A 16,224-nucleotide genomic window follows, 5' to 3' on the forward strand; every position below is an offset into this window, starting at 1 on the left:
TATCACTCACATAACATGACAACAGATGAAAACAGAAAGTTAAAGCTGAGCATACCAGACAAAAATCCCTATGTAAAAAAAAAAAAAAAACCAAACAAAAAACCAACACCCACCCCCCCCCCCCTTTTCAATTCAGAGAGAAACTCTCTTTCAAATAGAAATCTCAGGAAAGTTAATTAAAAAAATAGATCTAAAAAACACCTAAGAAAAAGTTACAGAAAGCTGCCTTAACCATTGCTACTAGATTCCCAATAAATACTACACCCCAATGGCTTAGATTCTCCATCTTACTCCAGTTCCGTTCAGTGCAACAACAGTGCATGCTGCACAAAATCAGATTACCTTTGCATCTTCAGATATTCACAGATTGTCTAAGCCAAACAACTAATTTAAGCCCAGTTGCAGTATTCCTCTTGTAATGGCTGTCAGCTGAGGACAGCACAGACATGTTGAAACCTGTTGAAGAGTCCTTATAGAGCTCACTCTCAGGTGGTGAAAAGCATCCAAGAGTGGAGGTATTTTCTTGTTGAAAGATCTGCTCCTGCTACAGCTGCTTTAAGCCATTTGGAGTAAATACAGGGTAATGTGGAAAGTCAGTCTTTTATGAAGCAGGACCTATGTTTGATCAGACCCAAAATACCACTTTCAGAACAGTTCTCAGGGGATCAGCACAGAGAGTCCTGCCTGAGTAAATGGGAGCTCACTGCTTCAAGTTATAAAACAAATTAGTGCAGTAAATTCCAATAGTCACTTTCTGTTTCCAAAAGAGCAACTAAATTCTAGTTTAAACTCAAATTTGTAGCAATTATTGTTGTCAAATACTGAACAAAACCAGATCTGCTTTAAAAGAGTACTGTAAAACTCAGATAAAGCATCCAGGAATTAAGAAATTCTGCTGATCTTCCTCCAATGGTAATCTTTAAGATATGAATCAGAATGAAGTGGTTAACTGCTGTACTTGAGCTCAATAACACTAAAAATAAAAGCACATAACTCTGAAACAAACAGGGAAAAACCCAAACTTTCTTGACTATTCACCTTGATTCTCACTTTGTTATATTTCAAAAGCTAATGACTATGCAAGTTGGTGTTCTGTATTTCTTATTGCGCTAAGCACCAATGCTTTTCTGTTGTAAGGCTAAAATGGGAAATAATATTTTCAAGGCAGAAAAGAATATAGCCTGTGAGTGCCACATGGCAGGTGAAGAATTTAAAGTGTATTGAAATGGTCCTTGAGTCACTTGAACTCAATGGGCGTGTTGCAGGTTAAAATGCAAGTAGATCTGCCATCATTTTCGCAGAGTGCAGAATGCAACTACTTGAAATATTTAGATGTGACATTGGTCAAATCACAGTAAAATGCCTTCTGTAAGGAGCAGTGAGTTTTTGGCTGAACATATGTTTTGCTTTCTCTACTTTCTATGAAATAACCTTGAAGTTTCTGAAGGGCAAACCCACAATATTTTAGTAACAAACCTAACAAAACCAATTACCATTATTTCTCCATTGTTCTTCAACCACCGTGTGCATAAGGATGCACTTAGAGAGTGAGTCAAACCAACACTGAGATTTGGCATTAGCATTTAGCTCTACAGTAATCAGTTACAACACAAACCACCCACAAGAACCAGCATAACATGCTCAGGACAAGCCTATGTGGCCTAAACCAACAATTTTTATAGTATAGCAGCCTGACAATGAAAATCAAACGAGTCAGTGAATGTTCCCCAGATGAGGTCCTTGTCATGAAAGGAAGATTAAATACTAGAAAATACTGCCTCACTGAAGGAAAAAGGTTAGTTTGGCTGACTGTGTTTAGTCTTTCTCTTTTTTAACTCCCCTGACCCCTTCAAAGAGGATCTGAACTCACGTTTCTAAAGTCTTCTCTGCTTTTCCTTTCTTTCAGTCAGCTCAACGTCCTTGACAGGCTCATAAGCATACACTACCCATACATACTACTAGGCTTCTTTCTGGCAAAGTGTCTTTGATTTGAAAAAAAAAGTAAGAAGTCCATGTAGTTAGAAATAAAGAACAATAATTTATAACTGAGAGGTAAAGCGCACATAGTTAATCTAAGCCTTAAGAGATCTGACTTAGTTCTGCATAATTATAGGAAACTTTAACAGATATCTAACAATGTGGAGTGGGGAATGTAATTCTTTAAGATAATGCTTTTTGAAAACTAATTTCTACATGAGTAATTTTGGATAAGTAATTTCTCCCTTTCTGTTTTAGTCTTCTACTCTTAGAAGCTAAGCTACTAATAGGATTAACTGGCACGTGCTATGATGAATTACTTAATATTAAAAAACTACTAGAGTCTTCTAGGATTATAACGATATACAGATGCTGGAAAAACTACTTCATGTCAAAGCTACGTTTAGCTAGGAAATTTTCAGCCCGAGAGAGAATACACAGATTTGTTTCCTGGACAATGGGTTGAAATATTCATTGCCATTTCAGGCATTACTGAATGATGGCCCGTTTCAGGACTTTTCAGACGTCAGCAGTAAGGGCTACTTTCCACAACAGCACTCTGACTGCAGGAGATAAAAGACTGTTTATTCTTTTTTCACAGGGGAGGAAAACAATGACAAAAGCAGGAAGGCAGCAGTAATGCAGAAATCTGGAGGTGATGATAAAGGGCAGGGAGAATGGAGAAAGTTGTTTAAATAAATTCATTCTGACCAAAATCAGGCAGGTGACAACCAAGTATATATGACATTCAATTGAAGTGCGAATCATTTTTCAATTTAGTAATCAAAGAAAATTTTAAATTTCATTGGGTGTGATAAAAACCTATTTGAAATACAGAACACAAACGGAAGTATTTCAAACCTTTAGAACACAACTTCGTGTTGTTTTCCCCGAGTGCACTGTACAACTCTTAAAAACAAGAAAGGTCACTGCATTTGTTCAAAAGCATTGCTGCTGCACTCTGTGAAGTACACTTAATTGATACCGACATGTTACTGCTTCACTTTTGACATCTTGAGAGCAGTCAGAGCTAGCCAAATAGCAAGCTGGTATAACCCCTGGCTTGGAGAAAATTTCAGTTAGCGACAAACAGTAAAAAAATAGCACCGGAAAACAAGGCAGATCTTAAAATGAGAATTGCTTAACAGAATACAGTGAAAGAATGCATCGATTTAAATATTAACTTTATGAGGAATAATTTAGTTGCACAAGCAACTAAAGAGAATTTTAACAGCATTTCTCTTTGAAAGAACTAGTTTTGTTGTTCAGCTGATTTAATTAATAAAACCCCCAACATTTTAGAAGGGACTGAAATAGCAGTGAGCATGAACACAAACACAGTGCCCCTTGCAGCCAGGTGTCTCTTAGAATATTTCACATCTTAGGTAATGTAACAGTATAACCCAATCAGTGCCATTTCCCAAGAATTTTAATTAAGCAGAACACAGCTAAACAAATTGTCATTTATTTGTGGTTCAAGCCCCCACCATTTGGTGTCACGTTGTCTTAGGCATTTCATTACTAAATCAAATACAGCAAGAGTTAACCTCTCCCTCCAAACCCTCCCATTTATCATTATCATTTCATTGGTGAACAGATCTCTTCCATCACTCTTAACTGCTCCAATTTTCACACCATCGCCAAGTCCTCCTGTTTTTCATTTTAGTAAATCTTTAAAACAGGAGTAAATCAGTGAAGACCTTAGAGACAGCAGCATAATTAATAATAACTTGTTTCTTTAGAAAATTGTAATTTTAGACAAATACAGTCTTTTAACAGATCATACCAGCCAATAAAAGGTAACTGCATTCAGATAATACGTTAGACTTTTGCAAAAGAGAATGTCTTCATGGTCACATTAACAGAATACAGAGTCTGCACTTCAGACAAATGCAAGAGTCTTTATGCAGAAACTCCACAGCACAGGACATGCCGCAACTCACAGGAGGAAGCACATCAGTTCTCAAGCCACAAGACTAAACTTTCTAGTCTTTCTTCACACACTGCTTCAGTAATTCAGATTAATAAGGTTGTTTCTGTGTAGAAACAGTAGATCGTATTCAGGAATAAGTACTTAAAGAGAGTTATGGCCAAAAGGTTGCACTGAAAAATAGTAAAGCTTCAAAGTTTAATTTTTCATCCTTCTTACCAGTGATGTATCACCATTAAAAGGATGGATTATAAAAGGAGAAATCTTGCCTATTCCCAATAAGCCATTCTTGTTCATACAAATACAAACAAACATTTTATTTAGTTTTTGTTCTTCTCTGGACAACTACAAATAATACCTCAAATCAAAGATCCAGATTTCTAAACCACTAGCATCAGGAAATTTTACTGAGTGTCAGATGTCACTCATTCTAAAATTTTAATTAAAAGAAAAAAATCCTTCAAAACTGATTTCAGGTTCAACTATTTCAAGTAATTTTACTTGGAAAGGCAGGGATGGATACGTATGCTACATGCTAGAACTTGTGCCATCCTTAAATCTTATTTCCTTTTTGTTGCATTTTATACATAAAGTTATTATGATCTATACTTGGTATTTGACCAAGAGAAGAAATTCACCAAAGCTTATTAAATAAATCTAAGCTCTAAAGGTAACTGTTGAAACAGTTATGTTGAAACAGTAGCATTTTATATTGCTTTCTAAGCATTGCTAGAAAGCCATATCAAATAATTTTAAAATATCAAATTAATCACAGAAAATAAGGTATTTTTTCACAGAGCTTTGGTTCATAAACTGATTGTCAGCTTAGAATTGTGAATACAAATATTACTAGTTAATGTTTCAGCAGTTGTTATAGAGGCTGGTACCTTCACACTGCTGTTGCTATAGCTCCCCTGCCACTGAGATCATATCTCTCTGTAATAAATAGGTAAATACAAGTGAAGTGTTCAGATGTACAGATATTCATCTGTACACACAGGCAAGAGTAAACACTGCAAACTTCCTCCTCAAAATACCTTTTGCAATAGTCGAAAGATCAAGAAGGATACAGAATCTTGTACTTTTTCCCCACATGGAATTACACAGACAAGTGTTTTTACAGCATACACCTTTACTATTTGTATTTAAGCAGCATAAATCTCTCAGCATCTATTCAAAACAACATCTTAGTACAGAAAAGGTCTACAGTAATAGAGAAAGCTTTTAAAAACAAAATTTTAAATGATAAGAATGCTTAAAAGGGACTGGCCAATCCAGTGAAATGAGTAGTTATCCTCCAGCTTGCACTCAAACTAGAAAGCTCATAAAAAGGGAACCTGGATTGGAAGCACAGTATTTTTCATCTCACATGCCTCTTAAGGCAGCTAGTTTTGCAGTCATTCTGAAGAGCATTGTGTGTTTACAGACTATTTATCCAAAGGTGGATTCAGAGGAGGGGCAACAAGATACCCAGAAAAACATAAGCTTTCGTTTTCACTGAGCTGCACTGCTTTAGGTCGACTGCCTGCTTCTTCAGAAAAAAGAACCTTTTGGCATTTGTCAGTAGGCTCAAATATCTTGAAATGCTGAAAAGGTGAAACAAAAAACTTCCCCTGTGCTGCCTTCCTATCTGATCTTTTGTCTCGTATGTTCCCCTCAGGGATGCACGAGAAATTTCTCTGAATAATTCATAAGCACCTAGGCAGAAACCAGCTTCTTCTGAACAAAAAGATTGGGTAAGAAGCTGATTGCAGCTGTTCTACTCTGCTCTATCTGGAAGAAAACTGGATATAAAAAAAGAAAGTAATTTTCCTTGTGAGCACAGAATATATACATGTATATATACACGAAGTATATAAACAGGCTTATGCATTTATGCTGGGGAAGGCACCTTTGTACTTAAAGCTACACCTTCCTTTGAGGGTACGACTGATTCTCTACCTTTCAAAAATCCAAGAAATCACACAGCATGAAGGTAATCAATCAACATGTAGAATGCAACTTTTAGTTTGGAATTAGATAGCAGAATGACTGGTCTTTCCTCTAGACTACAGTATCCAGCTCTTCTCTTACCATGAGCCACCTTTATTTCCCAACGGCGCTGAGTATTAGGCAGATGCAAATAACTTCTTTTTCTGCAGTCTCTGTTAAGACTGAAATAAGTCTTATTGCCTGCAGATCCTTTTTATGTCCCAACACACACAGAAGAGAGAATAAAAAGCCAGAAAAGACTGTTTCCAAAGCTATTTTGTTAATAAGAATATAGATCCAAAACTCATAAGCTATGGGTTACCCACATCAAGTTAAGATTTCACAATACAGTATTGTAAGTTGAGATAAAAGTACTTATGAACGTGGACTCAAGACTTACCAGCCTCTGCATGCTTTTCACATGGGTAGGACTAATAGATAAGGCCTCTTCATACCAGCGTTTGGCTTCATCGATATTTCCACGAAGTTCAGCCACCTGACCTCTCATGTAGAGAACATAGTGCGACATCGGAAAGAGATTAGCTGCTTCCTGGGTACACGCTGTGGCCTCAGCAGGCTTCCCAATTCCTATGTAGACTTCAGCTGTGGAAGGAACGTGAGGACCAATGAATGATTCTTGCTTCATCATACCGTGACTACAGGTTGTCACATGTGCTGTATTTGTAAATAGTTTCATTCTAAGCAAAGGCTATTTTCCTAAAAAATTTTGCAGCTTAAGAGAAATTATTACATAAATCATTTTAAATGAATTATTCTTTTAGGAAAGTTGCTTTTCTAAATGTAACAGGAGTTTGAACCTCTAAATGGCTGTTTTAAACATCAGCAAACTCTTTATAGTTTGTTATTTTTAACTGAAGTCTGGGATTTTTTTCATTTGAGTTTTATTTCTAAGATGTGAGCACGCCAGTATTCCAGTACTATTTAAGAACAGAAAACCCAACACAAAACAGCATACAGAGATCCTTACAGTAGGTAAGAGAACACAACTAAATACAGCGTTTTCTGAATTTTACATGTCAGCCATTAAGAAGCAGTAGCAATTGCTCCAGCTACCAATCTGGCACATTATGGTTCTAAGTTTCTACATAAATGGCACATCTGGTTCTAAGTTTCGTACTTCAGAGCATTTTAGAAGAAATATAACGTTATTTGATATGAAAAGTTTCCTAGTTAAGTTAGGAGAACATGTGAAATGCTTAATCAGCATTCAGATTTGACAAAATTTGTCCATATTTCCAAGCATTTTATTTAAGATATCCTCCAGAAGCTAAGAACATTTAACTCTGTAGCTTAAAAAAAAAAAAAAAGCTATATTTAATTTAACATAAATCAATCCTCATGAAAGCAGTTGAGTAGCCTGACACACACTTGTCTAAATCAGATTGACTATGGGGAAAAAAGGGTTCATTCAGTAAGTGATTAACAACTAACAATAGAAGAAGTATTTGCCTTCAACAGCTCTTATGACACTCTTCAACACTGCTATTTCACTACCCTGCTGGATTATCTTAATCTCTTGCCAAAAGAGTGGGAGAAGAGAGGAATAAAGAGGTACTAAATGCAAGAAAAAGATGTTAAAGGTTCTGGGTTGGGTTATCTATTTCTTTTACATTGGTATAGACCCTAGAAAAATTGAACCTCAAAGTAATTCTATAACTGCATTCTATTGTATCACATGGTACAAGAGTCTCATAGATTAAGGTTTAAATCAAAATGCTCCATCAAAACAGCAAAGTGATCTATCGCTGTTCAAGACATGCTTCTCACTGTACAGTACAGGCCACCCATCTTGGTTTATAGGCTGTCAGATCAGGATCTCACACTACAGTAGTGGATTTGGAATTATGCCTAAATCTCTGAATGGGACTGATGTTTGAGTGCCTTTAAAGGAGCTTTCTTCTGAGATAATTGCATCAAACAGACTTAATAGTATCCCTAGTCAACTTCAGTACAGCAGAGTGTATAAACCTTAACTTACAGGTGATACCTGCTATGAATATTCATAATTATTTTCATCAAAATCAATTTATAACAATGACTAACAAAAATCGGACTTTCAGTAGCAGCTGGTGAGTAAGCACAGTTTGACGGTCCTACTCATTTTCTATTTTTTTAATCGATTTTTATAGGGTTGCTGGAGTAAATTATTTTTGTCCTCTAAGACCTTATCCTATTGATGGGAGAACAGACTTCTTTTTATCAAAAGAGCATTATTTTGCTCCTCAACTGACTCAGTGATTTCACAGAATATATTCTACCTAACATAAATAGTATGTCCATGTGGATGTACGGATTAATGCAGTATATTTTTAGAAACTAATGAAATGCTTTTGATGGAAAAATGTCTCATCCACATAAAGAACTAACACATGAAATTGCAGATCCAGCAACACTTTTTTTTCCCTAACCCTAAAAGAACCACCTCACCTAGTCAGAGATGATACTGCATAACTAAAGAATAGCAAACCTGGAAGATAATGAAGAGATAAAATTTTGAAATAAAAATCTAAATTTGGGAGAAATTAATTACTTTTACTAACTGTTGGTAGAATCCAAAGAGCAAGTTGTAGCCATAATTTGAGAGCTGGACATACAGCATAAAATGTGAACTGTACTGAGAGGTTTTTTTTTCAAAAAAACCCTAAAATATTTTGGAACAGCTTTGGGTACTTCATTCTTGAGTGCTTTTCTAAAAGCTACATGGTCAATATTACTACATGAGAAACAAGACTTCAGTGAGTATAAAATACACTACATTATTTAAATGCCAACCATTTGAGCTCTCCTGGTTTTATTGTCTCTTCTCCAGCATCATCAGACTTGAAACATAGTTTTAAATACACACTCCCAAGTTGCTCGGTGAAAAGACAGTTAGGAAAAATATAACTTAGACTGTAAAAGGTACTAAGTAAAAGCTATAATTATTAGCAAATAATATGCAGAAACTAAAAATGACTTAAGTAGGTGATTATCTGCTACCACAGTAATTCTAGATGGAAAAATAAGCAGAGATTGGCTAATTTAACAGACTGCAGTTGAAATTCTGTGTTCCTTGAGGGGAAACAAGTATGGTAGTAATGGCTTTTAATGCTAGCCAAGAGGCTGCAATACTGTTTATAAATTAGTCTTACTTTACTGTAAGATACTAAATCTTGCTGTTGTGCTTACTAACTGCAGCAAAGAAACTTGTCAGTTATTAACAGACCTTCCTAAAAGTATGAAATTTAAACAAAATAATTCCTTTATGCTTAAAGTTATTATAGAGTTATTTTAAAAATAACTTCTCCTTTTCTCTACCAGAAGTTATGCCACGCCAACAGAATATACAGCGGGCTTTTTGAAAAACTACGAAAGAATGAATAGGAAGTTGAACTTGTGGCTAGGTGTTAAGCATGAAAGTTCATTCAAGAAATTTCTGAAACTGAAGGAGAGCTGTTCATTCTGAGATAATGACTTCAAACTGAATAAAAATGTTAAAAACCAGTATGGCAAATTCAAATAAATCAGTTGTGAAAAACTGACAAGTGCCAGCAGACTTTGTAGGAAAAATCTCAGAGAGGAGCAGCAGTTTGAAGAGAAACCAGGTGCCAAGTCTATGTTCTCTTCTCAATGTCTCCACCTAGAGAATGCCAAGAATGCCTTCCGGCTCAAACCCTTCCAACACTTACACTTGCATTTTATTGAGAAATCAATCTATTTTTCAGTCAAGCTGCATAGCAATATTGAGTTCAGTCTTGATGCATTTCTCAAAGGACCATCACAGCCATTGATCATTTAGGGACAGGTCTGGTTTTTAATAGTGAGTTATTGGAGAATGTACTAATTGCAAAAGTCATTTTGTTTCACGTTTAAAATAAGCCTGATTTTCCACCTTTACACTGTATGCCCAGAAATGAAAGGCTGAAACAGTCCATTAATAAACACAAGATGAAAAATTAAAAGCCAGTTACTGTGTGCAACATCAACTTCTTTGGACTGAATGCCATGCTCATTTACACTAATGACAGCTGGAAGGACACTGTATATCCATAAGAACAAGCATTTTCTCTCTTTTTCACATCATATATATTAGTTTGTGTAAATATATTCCACTAAGTTTTGCATGTATTAGAACTTATTTACGAAACTTTTCCATGTCCCTATAATCTAACAGGAAGAATAATTCTCAATTTTTGTATTTTAAGATTTAAAGCTTGTTAAAGATTCCCCCCCGCCCCCCCACTCAGAAGTAAAACAACCATACAGGGAGTCAAACAGTTAAATGTGGCATGAGTCTCAAAAAGGAAGCAACTTCCCAATGGTAAATCTTCACTTTTATTTAAAGAATATGTGCTGTCAGTAAGGCGTTAAGTAATTTTATCGCTGTTTTCTATGCAAGTAACCCATATATACTGATGAAGATACCTTCCAGAATATCTGCTTTGTATTGTGCTTCTGGGAGAAAACTTTATTCTGAATGTTCCTACAGTAAAGAGCCTTTCTCAAGGCTCAGGGCATTTACTGTAGCAGGACAAATAGCTGAACAGCAGGATACCTAAACACTCTGAAATGCAGCACAAATTGCCAGCAGAAGTACCAAGAACAGGATCATTCCAAAGTGGAGAGGAGGGACACTTCAGGTTGCAGCACCTTCTCTGAAGGCAGACAGAAGCTCTCTTTCATCTCTTGTTTTTTTCTTTCATTGCTCCCCATACACAGAGAGTCAGAGCACTCTTCATACTTTGTTGTGTCCTTCCCCTGCATCTTTAACACTTTAGTTCATTCTCCAACCCAGCTCTCTCCTACTTCCCACCCATGCTTCCTCCTGCTGGGAATCAGGAATATGGCCTACAGACCACGCTTGCTGACATAGATATTTTTAAGAGTGGAAAGTGGACTGTGCAGCAGACTGCAGCAGCAGATTGCATACCAACACATATGCAAACCTAAGTTGTGAACTAAAAAGGAATCAGCAAAGAGTGTCCAGATCCCTCCTTTGTGGGCAAAACAGTAGCAGTCACTTGCATTGACTGGATAAGCAGCAACAGGACATGACCAACAAAAATTAAAAAACAGAAAATAAGCAGTGGAATAACGTGTCACAGAAGGCTGAGAAATTATCAGCATTATAGATGCTAAGAGTTACTGTAGATGGCCATCTGTGATGGTTTATAAATAGTTAAAATCAATGATGCCATGATGCAGGGCAGGTGACTACGCTATGCCCTCATAGACCTTGCCTTGTTCTAATCTGCATTGCTTTCGAGGAGCCCTTCCACCCCCAAATGACATCACTATTATTACTCACTATCATTGCTCTTTCCTTCCAGTCTTCTGGGCTTTTTCTCTAAAATGCTAATTAATAACTGGGAGCCATTGCCCTGTAATGACTTTCACACAATAAAACTGTTAATGCAAAACAGGTAAATTAAAACGCTAAGAAATACAGCACTGTTTTGTTGAATGTAAACATGAAGAAAAAAAATAATTATGTCACTGAAAAATGCTCAAGTCTGAGAGCAGACCAAAGCAGAACAATTGCTGACTGATTTCTAAATCACACCTTTCTGATGCAAGTATCAATAAAAACAATTGCACGGTATACATTTTTAATTCTGTAAAAATACACTGGATCATGATTTTCTGGTTAAAATTTTATGTAACAGCCACTTGTAATATTGCACATAGCTTGAGGCTTGAAGCAGCACAACAATACTAAATCCACTCAAGATGACTCCACATTTAGAAAAACAATCCTGGGTCTTTTACATTAAATGAAGCTAGAAGGAAGAGAACTGAATGAGAGCTCATTATCACAGCTGCAAGGGACAGGTTGCTCAATAGTACTCCTTCCCTTTTTTTCCACATATGCAGAGTTATTTATTTTCAATGACAAAGCTTTTCTAGTTGCAGGAACTCTACTCAATAATCTTACAAACATCTTTTTCCAACCAATGGAATCAGGGCATCTAAATTTCCAAATACTAAGATACCGAAGGTACTTCAGAAACTAAATTCTTCATGGATAAGGAAGAGTGTTGCCTTTGTTCTACAGAAGATATAACTCCACTGACAACAACTGCATTATAAAACTACTGCCTTATCTTACATAAATGATCTTACACATGAGCAACTCTAATATGCTTTTTATTTCTTGACTTGCTTCAGTGCCACACACACACCTGGAAAAAGTTTGATCTGATAAGTGATAACAGATTCTGAATGAAACCAACAGATTTTTGCAAGTCCTTAGGCCAGCAAGAAAGGGGACGGGAAAGAACAAGAAAGAATTTTACTTTCACAGTACCTGCATGAAGCCATATTTGAGCCAGAGTCATCCAAGGATGCAGGGGGCCTTGTTTAGGGGCACTGCTTTGCAGAGATGAAGCAACCTCAGACAGTGCTTGCTCCACTCTGGAAGCTGCTATTGATGTGGCATGGACTGAACCTGTAGAAGTAATAAAAAAAATTACCATCATAGAAAGAATGAAGGCCATACACGTTGCATAAAACATTTAATCGTAACTCTTTTCATAAGAGGTCTTACCCCAAACTCCTCAAGATTTAATTTACATGTACCATTTTGGAGAAGTTTTTTGAAATGTCAGGTTAACTTTCCTTGTTATGAAAGCTTTTAGACTGGTCTGAGAGACTATATAAAAAACACACTGAACGCTGGTAACTATACCTGACACATTTTTGGGTTGCCACTATGAATACTCTCTATTAAACTTGACACCTCTTTTCTGGCAATGTACGATCCAAAAAAAGGTTTGTGACGGTATCGTATACTGTAATCTTCAGGTTGCTGCATGCACTTTGATGTTAGTAATTGCTATGTCTTTCCACAGAGTGCAATTAGAGGACTATTTTAAGACTAATAACAGTACAAAAAAAGAGAACTAAAATATACAAGATGATCACAACCTACGCCATCACAAATACACAATTAAACTGCACTGAATGTAAACCTTAGCTAATCAAGAAGGCTGAGTTTAAATGCCTTGTGGCAAAAAAGTCCCTTGCATAAAGAACATTCCCAAAGCATACTATGTAAAGGATAATTCTCGTAAAACGAAGCATTTACAAGTAAGATTAGAACCTCATTGGCAAATACTACCCTTTTCAAAGTACTGGAATTAAAAAAGTTTCTATGATTAGAGAATATCTAATGGCAACTGTACTTTGGATAGCCAATTACTGACAGCATATTTAGTCATGATTTTTTTTTTTTTTTAAATCAAGACCATGAATATTTTAAGCTACACTCCTTCTTGTCATCTAAGCTTCAATGTATCTCTAGTTGTTTTATAATTACAAATTACAAAAATCTCAGACTGACTAGGCCTGATTAATAAATAATGGAAGTGAAATATTCCATACTGGATCAGATGAGAAGCCTTCTAAGCCCATCAGCGTATCTGTAATGGTCAACAATGGCAGGTACACCAAAAGAAAGTATTGAATCCTGTATAGGTTGAACTGCTCCCCACAAGCTCATCCTCACCACTAGCAGTTAAGAAATAAATGAAACCTTCGCTCTCAATATCACAGGTTTTCTAAGAATTTTAACAAGAAGGGACTTGCCACATAAAACATACATTCTTAAGTATGACAACATAAATCAGCAAACCAGAAAAGCAGAAGAAATTCCTAGGCCACAGATCAGTGGGAAGAGGAAGTTTGTCTGAAAGCGTGCATCATGTTTCCCTTAACTGACAGAAAACAAGGGAAAAGCAGCACAGGACATAATTAGCATTTCATATGTCACTATGAAGAAGGAATTGCCCTGAAGATCTGAAACAGTATCTGGCCATGGAGTTTGCTTTCCTTTGCTGGCTGATGAAACAACTCAAACTCCAGCCTGCAGAGTTGAACATTCACTGAAGTTTTTGTGTGTCTTATCTTTAAGGCTTAACTTCTGAAGCAATACAAAAAGCAAGTCTAAGCAAGAAGCATGTGGAGCGTAGTCCAAGAAAAATGCCAGCAAAGCTACCATAAATAAGCACTAGTTACCAGTAATCCTTTCCTTGTCTGACATCCATTTCTGTAAATGCACGTCAGTGCAGCCTGTCACTTGTTAGCCTTCCAGGGACTAATAGTGAAAAAGCCTCCTCATCTCTCCAGAAGAATTTGTAAAGGTGCAATTCACTGACACAAAGGATATCATCTAATCCCTTCCTTCTGAAAAGCAAGTATTCAATTTAGTATTAAAAAGGGCCTATATTTTCCATTATTTAAAGCAAGGACTCTGGCTGCTAGCCAGGCCACAAGTAATTTCATATAGAAAGTGTGCTGTTAGATTCTAAGCCCCTAATACCTAACCATAAAGCACATATGGTAATATATTATTAAAAGTTTCTGTACATCAATTTCTATATAAAAAAGAACTATACTGTGATAAAATTCTTATAAGTTGCAGTGCCACCTATATTAAAGTTAAAACAGAGTGGATACTGAGTGCTTCCTATGGTAATTAATTCCTATCCTGGACTTCATTCTAAGTGGCAGAAAAAAAAAAAACTTTAAAAAAAAAAAAACCTTTCTAGATAATTTTTTTCAAAGTGTTATTATTCGAATTGCTTATATTTCCTGTTTAGGAAAAAGGTATCCCTTAACATATTGGAGCAAATAGTTCTCTGAAGAACACATGCGCGCACACACACACACACACAAAGTAATAGCTTCAAGTGTCCTTACTTCAATCAAACTACTAGAAAATAGTTACCTCCTATCTTTCACTAAATTAAAACAGCTGATATAAAAAGATATTCTAAATTAATCATGAATATTAACAATCTAAAATTCAAGGTGGACCAAGTAACTGTTTTAGAAATTCAGACTGCAGATTATTCAACATAATCAACTAAATTTAACCTGCCTCTAAACAACATCCCAAATAAGTGGATTCTTGGGGTTTAAGTTTGAAGATCAATGTTAAGCAGCATACAAAGAAACTTGGTGTAATCTTCTGCAGGGCTGTTTGGAAATCCCAGCCTTTGAAATCCTTCATGCTTCAGTCTTATTTAAAATGTAGAGAACCTAAGGATGTTGTGAAACAGCACAAGAGTATCGATAATTGGGCTTTTTTGTTTGGCCTTGTTTCTTTAAAAACCCTCCTTGCAGTGGCTATTAAGAGAGATATCAAGCACTGGGCTATACAGTTTCCAAAGGAGGAGGGATGACCTCTAGTACAGCCTTGCATATCTAATCAGCACAGCTACTGTATCCTTTATCACACTTTTACATCTTTGCTATTACCTTTTTTTCTTTCTTCCCCCCCCCCCCCCCCCAATAACAGTAGTCTTTTGACACTGCCCAATCAGGCATCTTTCACGTAGATGGCACTCATGCTGATAGCTCTAACCCATAAACCCCTAAATGCTTCTTTAGTATTGCCACAATCAGCTGTCATCTGACTAATTTCTGGCTCCTTCTGTTAAAACACGATTAGGAAGCTTTCATTTTGCAGACAACTAAAAATCATTTAAAGATCATTTAAAGATCCTGTGTACTAAAAAGCTTTTTCCGACCTCCCTCCAAATTTTATTCAACCCTTTTCTTATTAGAACTAACTTATCTGAACTATTTGTTCCTTGTTCTAACCCAGGGGTCCCCCAATTCAGATCTTTATAGTCACATTACAATTCTAAAATGTATATTAATTTCAACTACAACTGGTAAAGATACATAGCGGTTTGTGAGAAACTGAGGGTAAAGAGTGGATCTTAAAGACTGCTTGAGGCCTCACAGATCCTACGTAGCCAGTTACTTATTTGGTGGCTCCCTGTTGGTTTTGTCATAAGCTCTGCTCTCTCTTCCCAGCCTTATCTATGTTTTTCTTTCTTTGCTCACCCTCAGCCAAGCACAAACATATTCTCACTTTCAGTGTAACAATTCACTCAGTTGTAGCTTCCTTCAAATGCTCAGATAGAGTAGCAGTAATTTCTGGTTTAAAATTTTACTGTATCTTTCATGCACACAAATATCCTTGCTCTTCCCAGACAACTTCTAGACCTGCTGTTATAGCATGACACTTAAGAATCAAGAAAAAATTCCCTCAAAATACCACAAGCAGCAGAGTGTTTATTTTGAAATATAAAAACATGAGGTCTGGAAAAGTAATATATCACCAAAAGGGATCCTGACTACTCACTTGCATTTGTTTAGTTGTGTTCTGAAGCTTGTTTATACTAAAAAGGCCAAGTGCAAAACAGGGACTCTCTTTGCAAGATCTAGAATTCACTACTTAAATTACTTATTGATTAACATCTGGAATCACAATCACATTGCACACTGCAAAGTGTGACAGAAGGTCTTAATCATAACAAAATGTTTCTAAACCA

The 16,224-nt window shown here is 36.2% G+C and overlaps 1 protein-coding gene across 5 annotated transcripts in view; it reads right to left on the reverse strand.

Annotated features, from left to right (window-relative positions):
• Window positions 1-16,224, reverse strand: part of TTC7B (tetratricopeptide repeat domain 7B) — a 152,596-nt gene that overhangs the window by 23,720 nt on the left and 112,652 nt on the right. For all 5 annotated transcript variants that reach the window (XM_050897117.1, XM_050897116.1, XM_050897119.1 and 2 more), the window contains 2 exons: window positions 12,186-12,326; window positions 6,279-6,481 (listed from right to left, as the gene is read on the reverse strand). In XM_050897117.1, the coding sequence (XP_050753074.1) occupies window positions 6,279-6,481; window positions 12,186-12,326 (344 nt within the window). The remainder of the gene's footprint in view (window positions 1-6,278; window positions 6,482-12,185; window positions 12,327-16,224) is intronic.

This window comes from Gymnogyps californianus, chromosome 5, assembly GCF_018139145.2.
Source record: "Gymnogyps californianus isolate 813 chromosome 5, ASM1813914v2, whole genome shotgun sequence".
NCBI classification, from domain to species: domain Eukaryota; kingdom Metazoa; phylum Chordata; class Aves; order Accipitriformes; family Cathartidae; genus Gymnogyps; species Gymnogyps californianus.